The sequence below is a fragment of the Gymnogyps californianus genome, chromosome 9 (genome assembly GCF_018139145.2).
Source record: "Gymnogyps californianus isolate 813 chromosome 9, ASM1813914v2, whole genome shotgun sequence".
Lineage (NCBI taxonomy): Eukaryota > Metazoa > Chordata > Aves > Accipitriformes > Cathartidae > Gymnogyps > Gymnogyps californianus.
Window position 1 is genome coordinate 20222311 of NC_059479.1, and position 25534 is coordinate 20247844.

At 40.6% G+C, this 25534-nt stretch overlaps 1 protein-coding gene across 1 annotated transcript; it reads left to right on the top strand.

Moving 5' to 3' along the window:
• Positions 1–2480: 2480 nt before the first annotated feature.
• VSIG1 (V-set and immunoglobulin domain containing 1) lies at positions 2481–24695 on the top strand. The gene is made up of 8 exons (XM_050901964.1): positions 2481–2529; positions 5924–6084; positions 12553–12660; positions 19107–19305; positions 20933–21088; positions 21779–21898; positions 22925–23051; positions 24512–24695. The coding sequence occupies exons 1-8, from the start codon at positions 2481–2483 to the stop codon at positions 24693–24695; spliced, it is 1104 nt and encodes a 367-aa protein (XP_050757921.1).
• The last annotated feature ends 839 nt before the right edge of the window (positions 24696–25534 follow it).

The window sequence follows — 25534 nt, forward strand, 5'->3', positions numbered from 1 at the left end:
AAACCAGCAGCTGACAGGTACCATCTATTACCTTCACAGGAGAATAACCCTGGATGGCTTGGAAGATTAGCGTTAGGGTACACGCTTCTGGTTTGACAGTGTGAAATGAGCCCCAGGCTGGTAATAGTCAAAAGTAAATGCTACTGGTGTTCAGTATCCTCTGTAAAACAGGATTGATGGTTGTAATCATTTGCTACGAGATATACCCGCTCTGTAATTGGAAATCTCAGCCCTGCATCCCAAGCTTAAACAGGCGCATATTAGTGCAGAATTTGTGTTATTGGTTCCTGTTCTTTGGTCAAACCGAACATTTCACCCTCCAGGAAGGTAGTTCTGTCATCTTTCAGAGACTTAATTGACAAAAAGTGAATATAACAGGGAGAAAATATATATTAGCTGAGGGTGCCTGAAGTGCCAGAGAAAGGACTTTGGTGTTGATAAATGAGAGGGAATTAGAGGACACACTGATATTGTGGTAAAGACACAGGATCATGCAGGTGCATGCTGACCTGCAGTGTGGGGTGGCAAAGTTTTTTGCATTTTCTTGAAAATTGCTGTCTTTTGCAAAGGATCAATGCTCTGTGAGCTACTAGTCAGAGTCCTTCTGGATATTATGGAGCTGCCACAGGCGATCACTGAAATGGTCTGTAGATTGTGCTCATGTTCAGATCATTTGTGCTCATCCATAGCTAACCAACTGGAAAACAGCAACAGCTCCCATTTTAGGCTGACCCGGGGAAAGCCAGTGAGAACTTCCCATGTGCATTTGGGATCCCTCCATGCTTCTTTAGTGAAGGTGAATCTAAATGCTTTTCATGTTTTGGAAGAAACCTGAATTTGAATTTCAGTCTTTCAATGTACATATTCCTTTCTGGACTCTGGGTCACCCCTGCATCCTTGGATGAGCCATTTAACTGTTCCAAGTCTTGTCCTCCCCATCACTAAAACACAAGCACTGCTCACGCTGTGGGAATGCTCTGTGAAGCGCTGACACTCAGAACTAAGGAAAAGACATGCTTTATAAAACTTTTGGAGATGGCTCATATAAGTATATAATCAAACCCTGACGTCTGCCCAGAGATTATTCAGGCATCTGCCACACACAGAAATATCTGGCAGAATAAAGTTCACCTAAGTCCATAAACCTGATCCCAATAGTAACTGACGCAACCAGTAACTCACCACTTCTACGCTGAAGAATCTACCACCACATCATATTAGAGATGAGGGAGAGCCTGGACATACCTCTCCCCTCCGACCACACAAGGCCAGATGCTGAGCCCCCACTGCCAAAAGGGCTTCCCCAGCTGCAGCATGGTCCCTGCCACGGAAAGGGTGGCCACCCTTGCTTGCCATTAGAAAGATGGGATCATCAGGCATGAACTAGACCCGTGTTTTCAACAAGCATGGAAAAAAAGTCACTGACCATTTTAATTGTCTTGGTCCTAGGTACAGGCACACATCTAAAAGGCAATGCTGCCCTCTGTTATATCTTCTTCAGCTACTCGCTCACGCATGGCTGTGTACGCAGAACCAGCTACTCCCATCGCAGCTTGGGGCTTTGAATTAGCCTCAGTCAAATGACATGGAATAAAGAAAGCAAAGCTGGCTCCTGCAAGAAGCTGAGCACCTTCAGTTCCTAATGAGCTTCAGAGACGTAGAGAAAGCGTTTTGCATTCAGTAAGGACAAAGTAATCTACTGTAAGTTATTGTAATCAGTTCTTCAAGTCCTAACCTTCATCCACTGCTTTTTCACTATATAAATCAAGTATTAACATTTAAATAAAAATCAATATATTCACCTTGTCTTTTTGTATTAGTCGCATCCAACTTCATGGATTAAAACTAGATGAAACAGATTTTATTATCATTTTAGAAGATAACTTTTATTTTATCTTTATTTTGGTGTGTTATCTTATTGATGAGTTCAATACGGAAATTTCAAGGCAATCATGAGTCCAGTGTAATCATTCTGTATAAAACTGTATGAAAAATATGTTTTAAAGTGAAAATGTACTAACAACGTATTATCTCCACATGCCCATTTTTAAAAAGAAATGATAGAATTAACAGGAAATAAAGATTATTCCTTATTCATATTAGGCTTGACTCCAACACTGGTAATCAGATTGACTGTTAAATAGCTCCACAAATAGTTTTCTTGTACTCAGTGGAAGTACTTATGTAGGCGAATACTGCTGGGCCCTGGCAAAAGTGGGAGAATCTGGGCTTCTCTGATTCAAAGGTTTATTATTAACAGAACTCTCAGTTGCTCAAACCCCACAAAATGGTTTCAACTGAACAGTCACACCACTAGTCGGAGAAAGGCACACATGTGATAAAGAAGGAGAATAAAAAAGCTTATTGACGTGTTGATACACAGCTGATAAGGAAAACAAAAAACCACTTAAAAAAATAACAGTTGAGTTCTAGTCGAAGTCAGAAGCAGCATCTGGTCTCTTTTCTCTCCCAACGTCAAGATGTTTGCAACGATGCTGGAGATATTTCCAATTCTAGCCATCCTTGCAGGTAAGAATAACAAACTGATCGAAATAGCACTGGAATAAAGGAACTTGTTGAAATAAGAGAGCAGGTGAACCTGACTGGCAAACTAGGAGAATATTTGAGATTTATTTCAGGATGGAATGAAAATCATGGCTATAATGCTATGCCATTTTGTGGAAATCAGCAAGCTGACCACTGACTGGTAAGATTTTTTTGCTCAAGAACAGAATTTTAGCTTTGGTAAATTAATGCTTTGCTCTAAAGCCAGGAAGAGGCAAAGAGCTCTCATGTAGAGCGTTAGGGTCTTTCAAGTGTTTCAAGCTTAGGTTTTCTCACATTCAGCTTTTGTCTCCCCTTGATAATAGCCCTGGGAAACGCTGCCTTGGTCCCACCCCCATCAAAAAATTTTTGGGGATGCGTAACTTTAAGCATGCAAATAATCCTTTGGATTTTCCTGAAGTTAAGTGAGGACATAATACTTTGTGGAATCTAGGAATTATATCGTATATTAAAGATTATATATTATTCATGTTTCAAGGACATTTCATTGTGCTAAGCTTTATTTTTAATATATACAGAAGCAGACATTTTAAGTCTAATGCTCCACGGAGACGAACAGCCTCTGTATACACTAAAGAAGACGGAAGTTAGTTTCCACATTTTGTTTTCAAGATGGAATTATCTGGTTTGGATGCCAGAGAAATATTTTAAATAGTTGCTCCTGGTGTTTCAATGTTATCTCTCTCACACACACATAAACCCCACAGATTTTTGCCTTAGAAATGAAAAGTAATTCAGTGTTAGCACCAATACTTTTCAAAACAATATGTCCTCTAATTTTAAAGTTCTGGATTTAAGACAAGCAGTGTGTCCATACTGATGGGCGCCACTGACTGGGGGTTTCTGCAGTGGCTAGGAAAAGATCAGCAAACTTGGATTTACTTCATGAGCGTTAAAAACTGCATGAGACTTTAGTGAAAGTGGGTGATTCCCAACTGACTGCAATGACTTTCTCTGCAGCAAGGAAACAGTCTTACCGTAATATTGATGAGTGAAAGACATGGATCAACTATTGTTAACAAGTTACGGTCCTGTTCACACTAGCTTTTTTCACTGAGTTACTTCTTACTCATGCACTTTTTTTCATTTAAACCAAAAGGTCTGGATGTATGAAATGGGATTACAAGTTTGAAATCGTAACCAGTGAACTAAATGCAAAGCAAAACTCGCATTAACTTCCGCGATGAGGGAACAGGCGCTGCGGGTCCAGTTTGCTCCATTTTCAGTCAAAAGTTCCATCTTACAATTAGTGATGGCTTTAAATAGCTTCACTGGACAATGGAAGTTTGATAGGTTTTGACCTTATATTTTTACTAGAGTGAAACCTGTTTCAACTAAATGTATTTCTTCAAAATATACAGCTTCATGGAAACTAGAATACTTTGTGGAGTTGTTTCTGCTAAAACTAATTTCTTCTGGAAAAGCTTAGCCAGGCTCTATGGCACTCCTGACTCCAAAAACAGAGAATGATAAAGAAAATACGTGGAGCAGATGACTGGAAAATAGATGTTTTCAGTAGAGTGACATTGTGTTGAAACATCATAGCTTTAATCGTGCAAAGAGCAGAAAATAAATACATGTAAACCTGGAAGTATTATTGTGGCTAGCAATGATCATCCTGTGGCCAACTCTAATTCTTGAAGCTGAGAACAGTGAACTGAGATATCTAAAACAATATTATACAGCTTTTATATTAGAACTCAGTAAGGATTAAGCTACTGTGAACTCACAGGACAAGCAGGACTTGCAGCCAGCACTGGGATCCCCTCTTTCCCCAGGGCAGGTTTGACACATTTAGGTCAGTCTCCAGCCATTCCTGTGAGACTGTCTTCACATATAATGTAAATCTTGCTGTAGTTTAAACCCGCTAGTTCTCATCCTAGCCACCACCAACGTGGAAAGTAGATTATTCCCTTCTTCCTTGCAGTGAGCTTTTACTATTGAAGCTGTCAAACAAGGAAAACAGACCCCGAAGAGTTCAGACTCTAGGTTCAGATAGGTTTGCATATTGTAGCAACTGATGAATCTGCAATATTTACAGGGTTAAAAATGTCAAAATAGATTATATTTCTTTTTTAAGCAATGTTTTCTCTCATAGGGCTGATAATTTGAGCAAAATACTCTTTTGGTATTACTGGAAGTTCTGCTTAAACTCTCAAAAGCAGCACCCTAACGTAAGATGCAGAGATATTCCATTGAGAAGAATATTTTCTACGTTTTGCCTCTATCATTCACACATGCAATAAGCCCATGTGAAAATTATTATTATTATAACATGAAGTTCTCACCTTGCCTGTTTTGCATAGAAAGCTCCAAAAGACTTATGTTTTCCATCACATTCAAAAGAAATATATTCTCCTTCAGAATCTTTAGACATTAGCTTTAAAACTGGACTCAGCGATCTAGCAAAACCCTGAAATTCAGACTTATTTTTCTGACAGCTCTAGCTTTGTGGCCGTATGTCACCATTGCTAGCAACTTATATGGAGGACAGAAACAGATAAATACTGTAAGATGGTGCTTGATTCCTTTCATTAATATGACTGTGTAGCCAAGACTGATCGGAACATTATGGGAAAGGGGTCACAAGTTATGTTTGCTCCCTTTCTGCTTTGAGCACAACAGAAAGAGTTGATCAAGTTATCATAGAATTTCTCACAACCCATATAATAAAAGCAGTTCCAAAAAGCTTAGTTTGACGTTTCCAATGTAAAAGCATTGGAAAAGAACAGCTTCTGCATGAAAGCCCTAAGAAACCTAAACAAAAGCAAAGTAATTAGCAAAAGAAAAGTGGAGAAAGGCTGCTGGGCTCCAGCCTGGGGAAACCCGACAGTGCCACTGAGTCCGAGTCAGAACATAGGAGTGTAAGAAGAGACGACACTGTAGGAGATGGTGATCCACGGTAAAGGAGATCAGACATCTAAAGGAATAACTGCAAAAAAAAAAGGGGCAAGAAGGGTGTAAAAGAGGGCTACAGGCAGCTGCGAATGAGAGTGCAAGGTGCAGGAGAGCACTGCGAGTGCAGAAGAAAGGTTTGGTTTAGTCACAGGCTCTTAGTGAGAAGACAAGTCTCTGCAGGTGAGAACAAGTATGTTTATAGGAACTCTGCTTTTTCAGAATATTATTTTTTGTAAGGGCACAGGTATTCTGGGGGATTTATTTGCTTGTTAGCTTTTATCCACTCCCAGTTTGTTATCACTAAAATTTCCACACAAAGCCCGAGGGAAACTGTACTGAAAAGGAGAACGACTAGATATGTCCTACAGGTTTCTTTGATAACGCAGGGAGCAAGGCACTCCTGCACGGCTCCCAGGGTCGGCCCTGGCTGATCTCTCCTCACCACACTTACTGCCCACAGGCCACGTCAGCGGTGTTGTGGTGACCATCCCTGAGAAGATGGTGAATGTCACTACAGGTGGAAATGCAACCCTCCTCTGTACATACACGAGTTCTGGACCGCTGGGAAAATTCTTTATTCAGTGGAGCTTTTACAGTGCCAAAGAGAGCCAACTGTATACCGTAAGATATTTATTTATTATTAATATGAAGTTATATTTAAGATATCCTTAAGTCCTCAAAGAATCTTGTTATGTTTGATAGTATTATCCTCACTACAGACCAGGGAGGCAGGTAATGTTGGTGTTCTCACCCTAAAGACAAGGGACTGGGGTGCAATGAAATTTAGGGGCAGATGCACAAAGCTATCTAGGCTCCTAGTTCCTACTGGCATGCCTGAACTCCTTTAGAAACTTATGAGAACGTACAAAAGGGATTCAGATGCTCAAACGACTTGCTCCAAGTCACACAGGAAGCGCGAAGCAGAGCAAAGATCAGGTGTCCAAAAATCACACAAGCGCTCCAGCCCCTGGACCAGCTCCCTTTTCTCTTGTCTGGCAGGTATTTCCTGCCATTGTGAAGGCTGCTTTCCTGGTGAGACGCCCTTGCTTATGACAATGTGTCCTCCATTTAAGGGTCAAACAGAGAGCTCCTTGACTCAGCCGCTATTGTTGCTATTAGGCGGCTCAGTAAGAGGAGCGGTGCGCAACAATAGGCTATCGGCGCAAAGTGAGCAGTGAGTATTTTGGCAGGACTCTGTAGCAATTTGTCATAGCAGGAAATCTGCCACAGCAAACTTGCGTTGGTATTTCGCGGCATCCCACAGGTGTCATTGTGGTAGCAGAACAATTACAGATCAAAGGCAAATGCTCCCTGCCCTTCCTGAGAACCCGAGAAGCAGCAGAGCCAAACAGTATCTCTCCCCAGGGGTATAACAAGACTGCGGGGTAGGTTGGAGTATCAGCACGGCCGCAGCATTGGGACTGTGAAGGACACCAAGTACTAGACAGCTACGTGCTGTAACCACTGCCCGAGCCTCTCATGTGGCTGTAAAGACCTTGCAGAGCAGCCTGGTCTGCCTGGAAGGAGTCAGGGATGGGATGTGTAACTTCCTATATGTACTCACACTACTGCCCAGACTTCAAGAGCTATCCATTAATCTTATGTTTTGGTGGGGAAATGAATCCATGAATCTCACTCCCAGTATAACATGCAGGGTATGAGTTCCCATCAGGTCAGTCCTGACAGGTGCTGAGCAATCAGCAACACCTTCCTTTCTAAGAAGAAATGCTGATTAGAAGTGTTACTGCATCCTTGAAGATGACTCTGTTTTTTTTTTCCATGCCCTGGTGTCAGGCTTGTGCCTGTTAGACAATGAATCCCTTTTCTCTCCCATTGTTTTTACCCTGTTGCCCTCCTGCCTGGTGTTACACCTGAGAGTTGATGTAAAGAGATTTGACTTAGAAGAGTGTCACGGTCCACACTGATGATATTCTTGTCATGTTCACCAGTTTCCTGATAATATTACGCTAGGAGGTTTGCCATTGCTGATACAGTTATACCTTCTATTTGGTTTATCAATTATAGCAGAATTAGACTGTCTGTAATTTGCAGAATGTACAGTATGTAACATATTTGGCATTGAACGGCAATAGCCAGTATGTAAGAAATAGCAATTTAACGTAAGACAGAACTGCTCACCCTCCTGCAGTATATCATAGCCACAGATGAAGACTGTATCAGTGCTAAGTACAAACACTGGGCCCAACCCAAATTCTGACTCTAGCTGAATGCCAGACCGACATATGCACACCTTGCCTGACTAATTGTATGAAGAGCTGTTACTCATCATTTGCTTTTTTCAAGTCAAAACTCTTTTATTAAATGAAGAATTATTCATGAAAGGGTGGTAGCCACAGGTTTCCTAAGTTGTATATAGTACAATATATTAGAATTTTGATCCAGTACGTTACAAATTTTAATCACTTGTTCAGGTGGGAAGTATGGCACTGAGATAGGATCAGGCCCATCTTCTCCAGATTTGGTTAGAGTCTCTCTGTTTTACTTGCGTCAAATTTTCTATATTGCAAGACAATAAATGCAATACATTTTCTGGCCACTACCAAGAGAAAGAAGCAGATTGTAGTTGCAAGTATTTTAGAGGGAGAATCAGACAGTTTCAAGAGATCCAGGAGGGGAAAACCATTTGTAAACTGTGACCAATGATGAGAAAATACCCCCTGAGGATTATAATCATAAAATATCGTGGGTGGTTCAGAACGCTCAACAAGAACTAACTGATGTGAAGCTACCAAATGTCAGGGAAACCTTATGGATCAATCCCTTCAGCACTCACTCCCGGCTTCTGCAGCTCCCACTGCCGGCAATGGGAAAGCCGTGCCTATAAGGACTGTAAGAAACACTACTGGGAAAAATGGCATCTGGTTTTCTCCCTATCTGAAACTAATTTCACAGTAAATTCACTTTCACACTGCAACACACATGCATTTGTAATGGATGATTTGCATTTTCATTAAATAAAGTCGGTTTAATCTGGAAAGGCCACGGGTTAGTGACTAATCCTGTTCTCCTTGAACACCGAGGTAAAATTTCATTCCACTGCAGCGCCAGTTATCCTTGGCTCACACGCTCGGCGAGGCTCAGAGGATACCCTTCGCTCCTCTGAGCCTGCTGATGTGCCTGGAGGGTGCATGTGTGTGAAGAGCTGCAGGACTGGGGCATTACTCTTTTTAAAATGCTTTTAGCAACCCATTCAGTCCTGTATTACTTGACCCTGTATCCTTTTACCACAACATGGCAATTCCTTACCATTTTGAACCTATTCACAATAAAATTAATCGCGTTAATGCAAACACTGGGAAGAAAGGACTGTGACTGCTTGTGGAAAATATGGTTTAAGAAATTACACAACACAGCTGAACATGAAATTGGATTTTCAACCTCCCTCTGAATCCACAGCAATACAAGGTTGCTATTTCTATTTCAGGCTGGTGACTTTTCTGAGTTTCAGAAAGGACTGAGTGCCTGAAAGCATGCATGTGTTTCTCCTACAAGTTTAAACAAAAAATAATCTCTCTCTCTACAAACCTGGGTTTGCCCTGGTTGCTTGGCACATAGCTGAAGTTAAGTTTCACATTTTTTTCCAATTAGAAAATATATGCATGGCAATGGAGGAGATTGCCAGCTTTGGCTTTCATTGTTTAGATTAAAGAATACTAAAATGCAAGTCAAAAATATATTTAACATGCTGGTAAGATGACAAAACCAACTGAATTGAACAGACTGGCACCATACCTTACTGAATACCAGAACAGTAGCTTGCATTTTAAGTGGGATAAAATTATTTAATTTTATGAGATATTTATTTTAAAATGTCAGTAATATATAAATAAATAAACAAGCAAGCAAATGCTTCCTTATAAACAGCATATATAATCCCTGAAAAAGTTTGTTGAAAATTCTGGCTTCATTCAAAATTTGCCATTTTTTTCAGTAACTAAATGGATAACATTTTCAACTTCCATTTTTTAAAGTAGAAAATTTCTGCCAAATACTTTGAAGATAGGAGACTTACAATTTAAAAAAAAAAAATTGCAAAAATACATCTTCTTATCCCACCTGCTACAATTTTAAATATTCCTGACATCTTAGTAAATGTTAGCTGTCTTGATGACCCTGCTATTCACATGGCTGGTCTATTTGCAATAATAAGATTAAGCTGGGGGGATGTTCTCCATAACAACTATGGGGGAAAAAAATCTTGATTCTAATAAATAATGTTTATTTACATAATAGGGAATACGGCCCTTTCTCTCTACAGTGGCAGCAAATAATAGAGCAAACTGTAGAACATTAGAATTAATTAAGGCAAATTTATGTCATTAAGATGCTTTTTGCTTGAAGCATTAATGAATGTGAGCTTTAAATTACTAGATTTTAGGACATAATATTTAATAAGCACAGAGGCCATAGGTACCCTTTTTAATAAGAATGTCAGTATTTTACACTACTGCTTACATTATAGCTTTTGCAGTGTTTTGAGATACATAGGCTCAGGTGCAGTCCTGTCTGGAGTGAAATCAGTAAGATCAGGATCAGGACTAGTGCCAGTGTCAATTTAATGCCCCAGAGTGTTCAGCAACAGATTTCACCTTGCTCAAGGTGAGGCAGTGCTGTTCATTACTTTGCAGACCTGATGCAGATCTGCCCCCACCACATGAAGCTGGCTGGCATCTTTTGCTGTTTGTTCTGGTGTTTTCATATCCTGTTCCGCATTGCCCACCTTACACAATACTGGCGCAGGTGCTCGACAGTTAAAAGTCATGGCAGTTACACTGGAGAGGATGAAATACCGCAAACAGGCTGTTCACAGACAGTATGACGAAAAGGGAGGCAACAAACAGCGGAATGGCAGGTGTTCACAGCGCTGTTTTGAAGACAGTGCAGCTATATATAGTGTGCGAATATAGATCTTTTTACTAATTGGAGCCTAACTCTGCTCTTTTCCTGAGAAGTTTCTCCAGTAGAATATTCCCCTCATTTGAATTAAATGATGTAAATGTCAACTCATGGAAAATAGGATGCCATACGTATTTTTAACTTTTTCTTTTTGCCATTTACCCCTTAGCAACATATCTTTTTAATAATAAATTTAATTTTTAAATAATAACTCCCAGCCAAGGATCTTGAGAACTTTCCAATACTGAACTACCTCTATTTTACATATAGACAAACTGAGGCAAACACTACTTATTCAGCTCACCCAGTGTAACTGAGTACATCATAGCCTGGCCTGATTCATAAGGTAAAGTCTCAACTCCTGCTAAGATCTACATCTGTGCTTCCTTTCATGCTCTGAGTCACTCGGCTGGCCTCGGTGTAAAGCACCTAAGTAAATGTTTGAAAGACTGAAGCCTGCTGTTGACTCTGCACAGGCGAGGCTACAGCTTTGCAAAGCTAAATACAACTCCTGAACCTAACCAGGGCCACACCTTGAGCCTCCAGCCCATGCCACCCACAGTTAAAGTAAGGGAAATTATCAGAGACACTGTGTGGCTAGCCAAGATATGCCCAGGGCAGAATTCTTGATTGAAATTTTAAACTCACTAGACGAATAAAGGTCATGAATGACTGTTACTTGTAAGAGAAACTGACTGTTACTTGTAAGAGAAAATTATTGATAGACTTCTCATGAAAATGTTCTCTAAAAAAAGGGAGCTTGAAATATTTGCAAACAGTGACATTGACACTGCTTTGGTAAAATTACTGATGGGCAATTGAGAGGGAAAGAGTGTTAGCAGGATATAACAGCAAGAATATCTTCCATTTACTTTATATATTGGCTTTCACCCTGCCAGAGCCCTGTATTTTTCTCATATCTGTACTACCGAGAAAGTATTACTTAGTGGATAGGGGCAAGGAGCGTTTCACTTACTTACTGCAAACTACACAGAAGAAGGCGGCACTGTTCCCTTATGAGAAGTCTAGTCATGTCCTTATACCCAGCCTTGCAGGCCTGATGAGCCACTTTGCAAAATCTTCACAGGAGTGAGCAGGCTTGTGTCACGTTGTTCAGGAACAGGGGACAGGGTGGCGGAGCCCAAGGAAGGAAAGAGATGCAAGAAGAGCGATCTGAGCGCCAGCGTGTCTGTTCCTTTCACCCTGAAACCCCAAATTCAGATCACCAGCAGTCCCAATCCCAGCACAACGCTGCGGCCCAGCACAAAGCAAGGCACAGGCATGGGCACTGGGCTATCATGTGAGAGCCAGGGGCCAGCCAGCCTCTAAGTGTGGGGTTCCCATAAATACTATTGAAAGAACAAACTCCTCCCCATGTAGTATGAGTAGTTCCTGAGATCTCATCACACACTTTCAGCCACAGACAACAGAGATCATGGACCGCAGAGGCTGTCAGTGCTGCAAGGGACATGGCTTGGGAGCAGAGCAGTCCATTCCAGCCCACAAGCGAAGATGAGCCTGTGCAAAGCACCTCCTGAAGCAGTACAGGAAAACTTCCTGGAAAGGGCCTCTCTGATACATGAGCATTTTTTTTTGCCTAGAGGTGATTTTTTAAAATCAAGTTTTATCTAGCACTTCGATGACTGAGCAGGCACTTAAAAGGAATAGCTTCACGGAAAGCAGAGGCAACAGCTCCAATGCAGAGGAATGGAGACACTGTTGTCATGTCGTTGCAGTCAGAGCGACTCCCTGGATGTCACTGGGATTACTGTGGATGGCCTGTGGTTATCTCTGCCACTGGGGTGACAGTCTGCAGAGAGAAGATAAAATAAACTGATACACTGAAGCAGACAATAGTGAGAACACAAAGGAAAGTGGAGACAAGTAGAAAATGATCGGGTTGTAACTAACTGGTGTGTTTGGAGCAAACATTAGACTGCCATCTTAGTTCGCCTAATTTTAGGTAAAACTTAGAAATAAGATTCTATTGCATCTCACTGTTGACAAGGCTTGAGACATCTGCAAAATCCGCTGAACACGAGGCACCTTGCCCTTGTGAGCAGCACTGACAGTACTGATGGGGAGCTGTGTAGAGAAGAGGCTCTTTGATTTTGGGGGAACATTTAAAGTCTCATTTAACTCTCAGATCAGCACGTTTTTACCCAAATACAGCATTCCCCGTGTCACGGTATTCTGAGTATGGATGAAAAGTCAGTCAGTCATTGTCAAAAGATGGTGTATGTGACAGATGCACGGGGAAGATGTAGCTGGAGACACAAGGTAAGAAAAAAATCCCCACAATTTTAAGGGAAAAAAGAGCTAAATAGCTTCTCCTAGATTTATGCTACTGTGAGACCTGTAATCATGTTCTGGATTAAAATCTTAAAACCAGCACATGTCTGAGATAAGCTGAATCGGATGCATCATTCAGAATTTTTAACTCACCCTATTTTTTATTGCATTTTTCTCTATCAAAATTATTTTGGATGTAGCTGTTGTTTTTTTTCCCACAGCTATTCTAGGTGGCTGAACTAGCACCTTCAGGAATATTCTACCCACAGGGTATCTGAAGGGCACGTCCACACACCAGGAGCCTCTGGGCTGAATGTGATCAAGTCTGGATAGCCCAAATTTGGGGCTACATATTTACATAGCAAAAAAAAAAAATCATCCTGAATCTCCTTTCTAGAATATAACAACATTTTGAGATGCGATGGATACAGAGGGACGCTAAGCTGCCTGCTGAACTGGCTTCCTCTCAGCTGTCAGCTCAACATCCCAGCCATAATCCATTCCAAACTCTCTTTGACTGCAGTAGGATTTCTGTCTCACCATGAAGTACAGGGTACAACCCAATGTAAACTGAGGTCTAATAATAACTGCTGAAGAGTAGTTACACCAAATGCACTGAGAAAACATGTTTGTGCTTGATGCACTGTAAAAATTATTCACTAATAGTTCAGCCACAAGAATGATACTGTGAGAACATGAAAGAGCTGCTCCTTGCAAGTATCTTGCACCAGTTAAAGCTGCTGAATGATTAATCCTCTAAAGGCTTCTGACTCCATCCCTTTCTTCTTCTACCAATGCGCAATTGTGACAAGACACTTCTAGTCATTATCAACATCCTCAATTACCCATGCAAAATATGCAGTAATGCAGGACATAATATCCCTACTACAGTCTGGCAGATCAGAGTTTTGACAAAAATGTGTGAAAAGAAGCTGTGGATGAAAAAAGGCATTTGGGGCCAGACTCAGTCACATGACACACGTCAAAGAAACCAATGCACGCATGAGCATTTTCTTTCTTATCTAGCCGAGTTCAGAATCTGAGCCTTGGGCTTTAATTAACACTTTGAGTGTGCGGCATTTGTTCTCTAATTAGATGGTAAGATGCTTAAGGGAGTGATGAACATTTTTTTCCCTTGTTGTTATTTTATAAATGATGTCTGTACTCAGAATTCAAAAAGAGATCATGATCTCAAACCAGTAAAGTTGTTAATATCCTCCTTTGCATTTATCAGTGAGAAAGAGACTTTAACGGTTCTTTTTCGAGCAGCTTGAGAAAATATCAAACAGAAAATGATAAAACAACTCAATGATGGGGCCCTCTGAATGCTTGAGCTTTACAGCTCTCCAGGCAAAGACTGTGAATCAGATGCTGAATACATCAGCCTAGAGAAATGTCATCGAACAGGATACTATAGCTTTGCATCTGCTAGTGGGGGAAAGTGAGAAGGGGCTGGGGGAGGGAAGACAGGTACTGGAAAGGAAGTTACGTCCTGAAACTGGCCCCCAGTCAGGAAATTTAGACTACTGTGAAGATTAAGTGGGACATTTTGTATCACATCTTCAAGTACATCTCATCTTACAAGTTTGATATCCAGATGTACTAGACATGTACAGCAATGTGATGCAATGACACCAGGAGATGGAGGGTGGAAGGAATATTGACCTGGAAATTACGAATGAGTCCATCCAAAGACATTTGAAAGACATATATTTATGCAAATTCTAGTATGTATTTGTCCTGTCTCAAGAAGAAAGGAAGCAGATGGAGGCATGTTTCTTCTAATTTACTGCCTGCTTTTTCACACACAACCTCCACCCCCTAAGGAAGAAGATCTTTCTATAGAAGTTGTATAAAGAAAACCTGTAGGTGGGTTCCTCACTCTGCCAAACATCTGGCAGCCTTTGAAAATCCTCAACTCGGCATCAGCTTTGCCAACTGCTTCCTCTGCAGGCGAATGCTTTCTTCACCATCACACTAGAAGAGGAGCAGCTTTCCCACAAGTCAGGCTAAAGGAAAAGAAAACGACATGTGATTTCATGTACCAGATCCTTCAGAAATGGGGACACAAATAATCTTGTCTCCAGCATCTGGATTGCATTGAGATTACCAAGATCTTCTTCCAAACGAGTATGATCATTCCCAATTCCCTGTTCTGTTTGTAACCCAGCTCCTCCAAACAGGTACACGAATAATTGACTCAACTGCCTTGGAAGTCTATGAGCCCAAATCCTTTTTGTGGTTGCAGCAGAAACTGTGACTGTGGAAATGCAGAGTAACTATACCACTGCCTTAGAAAGCCGAGCAGGATGGCTGCTGACATTAGCGGCTTTAGGCACTGCCGGGCCCACAGCCTGAATAACCAACAAAACTGCAATCCTTTCTAAGGTCAGGGAGACGTTTTCTGGGCAACTTAGCTTCTTTGCAGAAACTGGTGTTTCAGATTGTAGAGATATTAGGGACAACATTTTTAGGAGTGATAATCTCTGCTCTTTTTTCTGTCAGTTGCTTGATTAGTCATCCCAGGCAGCTGCTCCCATGAAATGTGAAAAGGCACCATTATATAAAAACTTGCATGAGCAAACTAGCTGGTAAGGAGAAGCAGCGACCATTACTGCATCCTCAATATTGTTTTTACACTGGTAAATCATCGACTTCACTAGAGCTGCAAAGCCCACAAGATTTGCCTGAGGACATAAACAGCTTATTTTTTCAAGCGAAGCACAGCAGATTTCTTCCGTATTTTTTTACATTCAAGATGTTGCACTTTAAATATATTTATCACATCAAATTAAAAAGGCTTCCGGGAAAAGTCTACCATTGACTAAATTTACAGTTTCCCCATACAGACATTTTAGGGACATTTTAGGTAAAATGGAAAGAAATGTCAATGAGATGTGTGTCTGTAGGAGGGAACATTACCTGTCAGTTGCCCAAAAATAAGAAGTCTTCTATATCTTCAACAGAAAACAAGTTTTTTACTTTTGAAACAGAACAGAAACATTTTTGCAAAGATTTTCATTTCAGCTTTTTGAAAGGCACAAACATGAGCTTTTCAAGGACAGCATAAAACCACTTTGAACAAGGGTTTAAAATACCCATTTTGAGTGTATTGTTTAAAATGGGCTATGAATTCACAGCCAATTAACTGAAACATGTTCCTCTTAAATTAAATTTCCTGTGTACACAATCCAATCATACCTCTGGGACAAGATATACACTCAGTAATTAATCGCAACATTACTCAGCCTTTTTGGTGTTTACCACCTTCCTTCAGGTCATAAATTCCAGAGCTAGTGAGATAAGCATCATACAGGAGCAGAAGAACAGAGAACAGGCAGGAACCTGCAGAGGAACTGAATGCATTTGCTTAAGATGTTCCACTGTCTTTATGTTCATAGCTGAAAAAAACAACCCAGAAAGATTCTGTTTAAATCCATGAAGAGAATAAATATTCTCTGCTGTGTTGACACCTGCCTCAGATTTAACAGTGTACACAAAATATTTTCTCTGCATGCATTCAGACAGGAAGAGAGAACACAGGGGATTAATTTTTCAGTGCATTGTATGAGGGCTTAGATACGTAATTCACTCTGACTTCAGATCAAATATACCGAGGAGCACTTGCTCCTCTATAATATTTACTGGCATGCCCTGAATGCATTTAAGACTCGTTGTAGTGCCAGTCCTATTTCCCAGGAACATGTGCTATAGCTAAGCTAGCGCTCAGTGGGCAACTTCTGCTACTGATAAATCCCAGATCACTCTGAGGTAGACTGAGTAGAATTTAGCCCCTTCTTTCAGTAATCAGGCCTTTTAGTAGGATATAATGGGCCTGCCTCTCCTCTCATGCTGCTGCAAGTCACGCATTACTTCATTTAAGTCATTGTACAACTTAATTTCACATTAGTGTGAAGAGCTGATGGAAGCTCTTTCCCTACCCCACTCAAACAGATGCAATTGATCGAGAGGAGATGCAAATCCAGCCCATCACTGCTGAAATCTATATAGGAATGTCAGCTTAAGAGGAGCCTGAAGTCAGAAGTCACAGTTCTTGTAACTTCGGACTCTTGCAAGGAACAGCGTGTAACACTCTGTTGTTGCCCATACTTGGATAAATGTAGAATGAGACAAGTGTGGCCAGCGTGTTTTTGTAATTACAGGTAGATCAGTTTTTTGATGAGTGATTTGCTTAAACCAAACTCCCTATTTTGAACACTCTCCTTCCTTGCGGAATATGAGGGTGCACGTCCAGACTCTAGTTTTGCAATAGAGGTCCATCTCTAGACATTTGCAAAGCATAAAATTGGTTTTAAAACTGATGGCATTGCATGCAAACAATGGAAACGGAGAGTCTATCCAGCTGTTCAGCAGACTTTCTAACCTAGTCTGCCACTGTGCTCACACTGGACCTCTTACGCTTCCTCACTGCAACACCAGTTTTCCACATGTTGGCAATGCAGTAGTGTAGCTTTGGTATTCAGAGCCCTGCATCAATTGTACCTGGTGTTTGTAATCCTGGGGCAGGGAAAGATAAAGTCTGGCTGGAAAGTAGGCAAAATTGCACTTGAGATGGGGCCAAGCTGCAGTACCGGAGCTGCTGGTGCTGTGCAGTCTGGGTTCTGACCTTCATTTCAAAGCCTTATCATTGCATAAACCAGCTGTGCTCTGGCAGTTTTGGGGTGTAGCTTGCCTTAAGCTAATAAAGGCTTTCAGATAACATTGCTTAAAGACATCAGTCAACACCGTATCAGCGTGGATAAATAGAATTAAGAATAAATATTCTTAATTCAAAATGCAATCAGTTGATCTGCAAAGTAAAGCAAATTATACTTCTTGCCTGGAGATCTGCAGCGTCCCTAAAGGCAGGGAACTTTGACCAAAAGGAAGTTTTGATACTAGTCAAGTGTGAACGGCATTTCACAGGAATCTGTGAAGCTTTCGCCTACAAGCATTTTCCAGCTATTCCCATTAAAAAACATGCTGTCAGTCCAACTTCAATAAATACATTTACACTGCTGATTCTGGAATACTGTCAGTAGGAACGATGTTAGATCTATTTGGGTCCTAACCTGTAATTCTATATGCTTACCTCTCACCGGTTTAAAAAAATGACTGAGTATGCTGGAACTGTTCGCTTTGCCTACACAATGGAGTTTGTGCATGTAGGCACTGGGGAACATACTGCCTATCCCAAATACTATCACTTTTACACAACGCTATCATTAACATCTGAGAAAAATAATTAACATTCCATAGTTTTCCACATTAGCTTTGTTCTTTCAGATCTTGGTTTCACAGCAGAGCTAGACTGGACAGAGCATGTATACTCCTTGAGAACTATTCTGTTTACCCCAGAGCAGATGAGATACTGCAGTTCCTAAACAGACTCAAGGCCCAAGCCTCAGACTACCAACCAGGCTCCACAGCGAACACAATTCTACCTCTCCTTTCAGTCAACAGACAACAGGTTTGGGCTTACAAGCTTATGAGGCCAATTCTGCTCCCACGGTGCTGTTAAGTACAATTGATGCTACTGAAGTCAGTGGAATCAGTCAATGTTAAACAGCAAATTTTTATTTGGGAGGAAATGTTGCATTCCTTAGAGACATTTATGCTTACTATGTCTATAATTCTGCAAAACTTTTTTTACTGTTTAGTAAAAGGGGAACTTCTTGATCCCAAATAGGTGCCCCTCCAAGCACTGAGGCCAACAGGTATTCTTGACTTCCACCTATGGTATAAACTCAAAAAAACAAGATAGTCCATGACACTAGTCCTGGACTGATTACACAAACAAGAACAGCACAGTTGCTCTAACTGCATGTGTGATGATTCTGCTGGTGTTCTCGTACTGCATTTTTATTGCTTCCAAATTTACTGCCAACAGATCAGGTGCCTTGTTTGCTTAGGCCTATGTCTTATGGATTTATTTCAGTTCTCTGTTTGCTAGCTTCTGTATTTGGAAAGCCCTGGAGCCATCCACTTTTTGCAATGACAGGTCCATTCTTGTCACAATCTTCTACTGAGCCGCTTATTAATAATATCACAAATTATCAGTGCTTTAATTAGTACCACTATTCATTGTGCATGACTTAGCATTTTTTCACAGAATTGTCACATGATGGTCAACGGTCTCACCTTTGTTTTCACAAATGCATCAGTCTGTGACTGGAGCATCCACAAAGAACTAGCTACTGTCCATTTACGCAATTAAAAAATCCCATTTCTGAAAAGCTTGTCTTTTAAGAACCACTAGAAATATATATTCAAATGTACCATGTTTTAATCTCTGCTTTCTCGGGGGAGGGGGCAAGAAAGGGGGTGACATTGCTTGGCTTAATCAGAAATCAACTATATTCCAATTATGAGTACCAAACAAAGCGGCAGTAAGATCTCTTGTTATGACACTAACAATTGATTCTTTATCACAGATCTATTATTATTCAGGAGGCCAGTCTTACTCCTATGGAGAGTTTAAGAACAGGATAACAGCTGCAACAGGTCCAGGGAATGCATCAATAACAATCTCCAACATGCAGCCCTCAGACACTGGTTCCTACACCTGCGAAGTTTTCAGCCCACAGGGTGACGCTGGACAGAGTCAAAAATCTGTGATTGTCAGTGTGCTGGGTAAGCGCCTTTCTTCTCTATTGCTGTGTTGTAGTTTTTTCCCCTTATTATGAAACACTGAATTCACGGCTCAAAATACGTAGGACCAGAGGGAATAACAGAACTGTGATAAACAAGGCCCATGATGCAGAGAAAGGGCTCACTGATGCACTGACGCAGATTTTTTCCAAGGGCTTTGGAGGCAGGCAGAGCCTGGGGTGCCCTCTAGCTTCCAGACAAAGCAGACCTGATACCACTCCGCCCCTACCCTTGCTTGACCTACACTAAAATCTCATTCTCCCACGAGTGGCCTTCGGATTCACTTTGTGCTCTCAAAAAGGTACCTTATGTAAGCAGGTAAGCAGGTAGCTGGAATTACCCAACTTCACTACATTTTTCATGTTGGAAAACAAAGCGATACTAACTTGGATTAAAATAAAAAGCCCTTTTAGCTGGGAGTGACAACTTCTCTCTGAAGCCATTACATCCAGCCCCAGCAAAGACCAAAATTTTATTAATTTTACCTAATGTTGGTCATGGTGACTTGTGTAAACCTAGGGAGAGGCAGCGTTACAGCCCAAGGGCTCTGGCTCACCCCCATTCCCAGAAACTCTAGAAACTTAATATGTGTTGGATGGAAGTAGTACAAAGTCTGTTCTGGATGGAAGAAAGCAATAGTTCAACCATGAACAGGCAGGACAGAAAGGATGAAAAGCAGTGGAATAAGATATTTTACTTCCTCATAACACAAAAGTTTGTACTAACCTCATCTAATCATTGCTTGTATACTGAGAATTCATACCCGTCAGAGTGACAAATCAAAGTCATATGAGAACATGATTCCAACATCATTTGCTTATCTGCCAGGGATAAGAAAAGGACATATGTAAACTCAATCCCTGAAAAATCAAAGTACTACTGTTAATTCTCATCTAAAATTCCCCAAACAAATAGTAAATCTTGGAGCAGCTGAGTAAGAGATTGTACTTTTCACATGAAAACCAAGAAAGGTTGTTCATTTACGCACACAACATCGGGCTGTGTTCATTGCTGGTATAGTTCCACTGACAGTACTCTAAAGAACCACAACAGCGTATCTATAGGTAGGAAATGAAAAATAATAGGTGTAAGTGAAGACAGAATCTTCTCCTGTGTGCAAAGTGAGGAAATGCTATCAAAACAGATATATTTTTTAACAGAACTGTAGTTATTTCCTCCACAACTGCAATATACTGAAAAATCAGGCCTTGACCCTCTCCCTTTATGTGGAAAGGCTTCTGCTGTGTCCCTAAAGAAAATGATGCTGCTATGTGGCAGAATGGTGTACGACAAATAGCGATTGGCCCATTATAATTAAAGTAACTGGTAGTCTTCATCTCAACACCTCCATAATAATACTTAGTATGCAAATAGAAGAAAAGAAAATAAAAATGTATCCTAGGCCATGTACGTATATTTAATATTACTCAAAACTCTAGGGGAGAGCCTTCGGTCAGATCCATAACCAAGACTCTGCTCTCGGATGGAAATCTGTAGATGGGGTTCAATTCTTTACTTATAGCAGCACAGTACCAGAACTCGAGGTGGATGCTTGCAGCCCCCGGTATGTACTCATGATGTGTCTGTTCTCCTCATTGTTATTTTACAGTCAAACCATCAAAACCTTTCTGCAAAATAGAAGGAACGCCTGAACGAGGCCATCTAGTCTACCTCTTATGCAAATGTGAAGAAGGATTGCCTCACCCTACCTACCACTGGTACAAAGTAGATGACAATACCCTCAAGCCTGTGACTGAACAACTTAGTACGTAACTACAGGACTACAATACCGTGTTCAAGATCTGGAATTCCATAGTACTAGCCTTTTAAACACTGTGTATCACATAGGGTAGCTAAAACTTATCCTCCTCTTCTGATGGTCAATGTCACAAAATTGTATTTTTACTTATTCAAATTGACTGATAGCTGTCACACACAGAGGACGTTTTTTCTATTTCTTTTAGTAAAAGTTGTCCGGCATGTTAAAGTCTTGTCTATGCCATTACTTTAAATTGTTAAAATGGGAGAAATGTTTATGCCTTTACATCTCCCTTCCCTCGGAATTTTGAGTGAACTTATACTCAGAATAAGTTAAGTCAAGTTGTCGTTCAGGTGCTAAGACCTCCATCCCGAAAATCTTCAGTACCTGTTAAATTTTCATTTGTGAAGTTACACTGACAGTATCAATGCGGGTAAAACATCAGGCAGACAGACTGATTTGCAGAGTAGGGGCCTACTTCTCATGTTCTAATACACTCCTGCAGAATCCACTGTAGTAATTTTCAAGGAAGGTAAATGGTTTTTATTTAAAGAATATAAAAACCTCCAAATTAATGAATAATTGGAGAACCCTGTTTCTAATCTCTTAATAGCTCTCAGTATTACCAACTAAAGAAAACCGTTTGCCTCTACAGTATACAAACAGTAACCTGTACCTGCTCTCTGTTTGTCACAGATCCAAACACCGGCATTCTTTACATTGGCAATCTCACCGAATTTGAAACTGGGTATTACCGGTGCATAGCCAGCAACGTCCTGGGAAACAGTACCTGTGAGCTTGACCTAACTGCACACCGTAAGTTTAATACATGAAAGTACTCACATATTTGATGTATGACATGCACAGTTTGCAGGAAAATGCTGTAACAACTTTAAAGCATAGATGTTTTTCAAGTAAGAACAGAACGGGCTTTGGAGAGCTCTGGAGTTTTCATCCAGGCACGCCCAGAATTTACACTGACCTAGACAACGGATTTAACATCTCCACCGTCATTTCCCACTGGGAGCAGGAGCTGAACCTGGCTCTGACTGCAGAGCCTTTACTGAGAACCTACGGACACAGAGTTTAGAGCAATTTCTTCCAGCCAACAGTCCCACTGAGGTCCCCCTGCCCCAGAATTTACAACCGTCTCTGAAATGTGGTAGTACAAGGACTGGGACACTGTAGATGTGACCCCTAGCTAAGAATACTGCAGTCATGGAAAAAGACCTTATCCTGACTGCCCTCAAGCAGCGGTCAACCACATCTGCATGCAGATTTTTCACGTAACCAGTAACATTTAACAAGAGCCAAGCATGTGTCGTACAACCAGCCACAAGAGATGTCCCTGAAATGATCACTCCATTACTCAGTGGTCTATAAAATGAAAATCGCAGCTCAGAGCTAGAAGCTGTACTGAAGTGGAAATAGAAGGGTTTGGGGACTCACAAATGATCAGAGCATACATTTTACATCTCAGCTGAAAGAGAGAGATAAAGGCAACCTGAATTTCAGAATTTGTTTGCAAGGACTGAAGAGCAAAGGCTTTCAACTATAGCCCGTGTTAACAGCTTAATGTTTCCCTTAACCAGGCATAAACATAGGGTTTGTTGGGGTAAGAAGCTAATCGACAAGAAAGGAGGCAGCAAAGGTCATAAAAGCACAGTTCTCTCTTTCCTAGAGAATCTTTGGCCTCCCTCCTGGAAATACAGCTGTCAGTCAGTTTTTTAGTTCTTTGAATCCAATGCCTTCTTTCTGCTAAAGGCTCCTCCACTAAATCTCCATGGGATTTTGCTATAACAATACTTTTTAAAAAGTCAAGAAATCTTTTTTTCTTTCCAGATTCAGACAGTGGTATTGTTGCTGGTGCATTAATTGGAGCAATTCTGGCAGCTGCTATCATTTGCATTATCGTCTGGGTCTTAACCAAGAAGGCTAAGAGTAAGAAGTCATCAAGTAATGAGATGCAGTAAGAGTTTCTGTTTGCTTCATTTTAAGACAATTATTTCTGTAAAGCACTGCTGATAATCCAGAACTAAAGTAAAATGTAATTACTCTAAACATTTTTTGAAGTGTAAATAATACAGGTTTTGAGAAAACTTCCAGAATGAGAGTATTTGGTTTTGTGTGACTTTTAAGCTGTTTCTCTTGTAACAGAAGTTGCCATTACCGTCTTCCCTATGTTTACAGGCAGCTACCACTTAACAGTATCTAGAATAGTAAAGTAAATAAGTAAATGTTTTTTAAACAACACAAACTAGAAGTGGCAAGTTGGAAAAACAGTTTTTAATATTTAAAAGTTAATGGTGACTGTTAATGGCAGGTGGAAGAAGTAAAAAAAAGGAATAGCAGCTAAGGGCTGCCTCAGCAAATTTACTGGGATTGTACGTTACTGGATTAAAACACAGAGGGCTCAGTTCAGTGCTATTTGAAATTACAGGACACACACTTGGGATACTCTAAGGCATCTCAAATGGCAGGAGACACAAGGTTTAGGCAACAGAATGGAGCCCAGCATGTCCATTTTGATCCCGCTCAGGAAATGTATGTCTTTTCCTCTGTGCTTTGGTTGCTCATTTTTCCCTTAAATTGCCAAATCTTCAGAATAGGGATCATCTCATGTGCTATACAGACTGTATTTAGCCCCATGATGTTAAAAGCTAAATGAATACATGCAGCTGAGGCCAGAAAAGAAATATGTCATCTGGACACTTCCCTGTAGCACAGGTCTAAGACTTCCTGAGATGGAATTCTGCGAATCCAGACCAGTGGCCAGTCACTCATGTACCTGATTTCTGCTTTGAATTGATGTAGCATTAACATCTAATTTTGTGCTCGGATCCTAATAAATCTTACTACATTGAGTTAATCCACTAGCATCTGATATTTTTTACATGTAAAAGTGCTTAAATATCGGGAGTTGGTTTATTATTGTTGTTTTGATAAGATAAATGGAATTCATACCTGTTACTAAAAATATTTTTCTAGATTTCAGCCTTTTCATAGCTCTTTTCTGACCGCACTCTATTTTTTATGCACTTGAATGGGACACCAGATCTGCATGGAATTTGCCAGAAAGCTCACACCAAGCAGTGTGTTTTGCTACTCCTCCTCAGACACTGTTTGCCAGCACTCGGTTTCCCGTTCTGCTTTCCTGGCATAGCATTTAAACATACTAAAATCCATTTTATTCTAACGGGATCACTTAAACCAGTGATGCAGATCAATCTTATTATCTAACGTTCTGCCACTCTTTCTGCCTTAGCAGCAGTGATGTTGTAGCCTTTTCACATGCTCTTGGAACAGTTGTAATAATATGGGGGTCACCATTTAGACAACAAAACTACAAAGACTCATTCTTTTGAAAGACTCTAGTGTAGATTGGATTTCAACACATGAAATCACAGTCCTTATCCTGTCTTTCTGCAGAGAAATGGCTCAGAAACAATCCAATGCAGAGTATGTTCAGGTACCGAATGAAGAAAGCATTCCTGCGACCACAGTTCCATCAAGCAATGCGACAAATGAATACCCTAGTGTTGATGAAACGGCAGCCTCTGTGACACCTGAAAATCATGAGAAGCAAGAAGCGGAAGAAGAAGAAATAGCTTAGAGTTTTAATACAGTTTTCCTTGGCAGCTTTGGACCCCTTTATATAAAAATTGTTGTCATTGAATTAATATAGAAGCATGACTAAAACTTAAACGGGCATTTGTATTGTGAACCCCTGGGCTGGAGACTGAAAAGGGTCTGTTACACATGGACTTTGTGAATTGCAGAAGATTTGGCCTTTAAAGTTAACCAGATTTCATTTATTATCTAGTTATAATTGTACATAAATATAAGGATTTATCCAACCTGTTTTGCAAAACTAATTAGGAAATGGGCTGAAGCATTTGACAAAGTAAGAGCTTTCCAGTCAACTATCAGTAATGCTGTATGTATCCATACAGTTCTGAACCACAGCAGTCTTCTCCAGAAACAGTGTTGGCCAACCTCATGTTTCCTGTGCACCAAGAACAATCATCATGGCCAATACATTGCAGTGTTTAAAGGATCTGATTTTGCACGTCAGAAGTAAAAAGAAGTTTCATCAATATCATCAGCCTGCAGAAACACATGTTAAGACCCGGACCAATGAAGTCTTGTGTGTCTGAATTCCATTTAAAGCTAAAAAAAAGATCCTGGAAACTTTTACCCTGTTGCTGCCTGATGTGGAATACATTTTGTTAACAGTGACCTTCTTGGCTTTAAAGTTCCCAAGGCACCAGCATCCCAGAGCTGTGTGTTTCAGCAGTCTTGATTTTCAGTTTAATGGAATTAGCATTCAGGTACCCACTTCAGACATAGATTGACTGGTTTCTAGACAACAGGAGCTGGAAATCTAAATCCTTTGCAAGGCTCGTTATAATAGGCACACAAAGTATCAGATTCCTCGTGACATGCAGATAC

Excerpts from the sequence above, each read along its gene's own strand:
- VSIG1 (XM_050901964.1), top strand. The coding sequence starts at position 2,481 with ATGTTTGCAACGATGCTGGAGATATTTCCAATTCTAGCCATCCTTGCA. Across the intron at positions 12,661-19,106 it reads GATGTAGCTGGAGACACAAG|ATCTATTATTATTCAGGAGG; the intron begins GTAAGAAAAAAA and ends TCTTTATCACAG. Across the intron at positions 21,089-21,778 it reads GCCTGTGACTGAACAACTTA|ATCCAAACACCGGCATTCTT; the intron begins GTACGTAACTAC and ends TGTTTGTCACAG.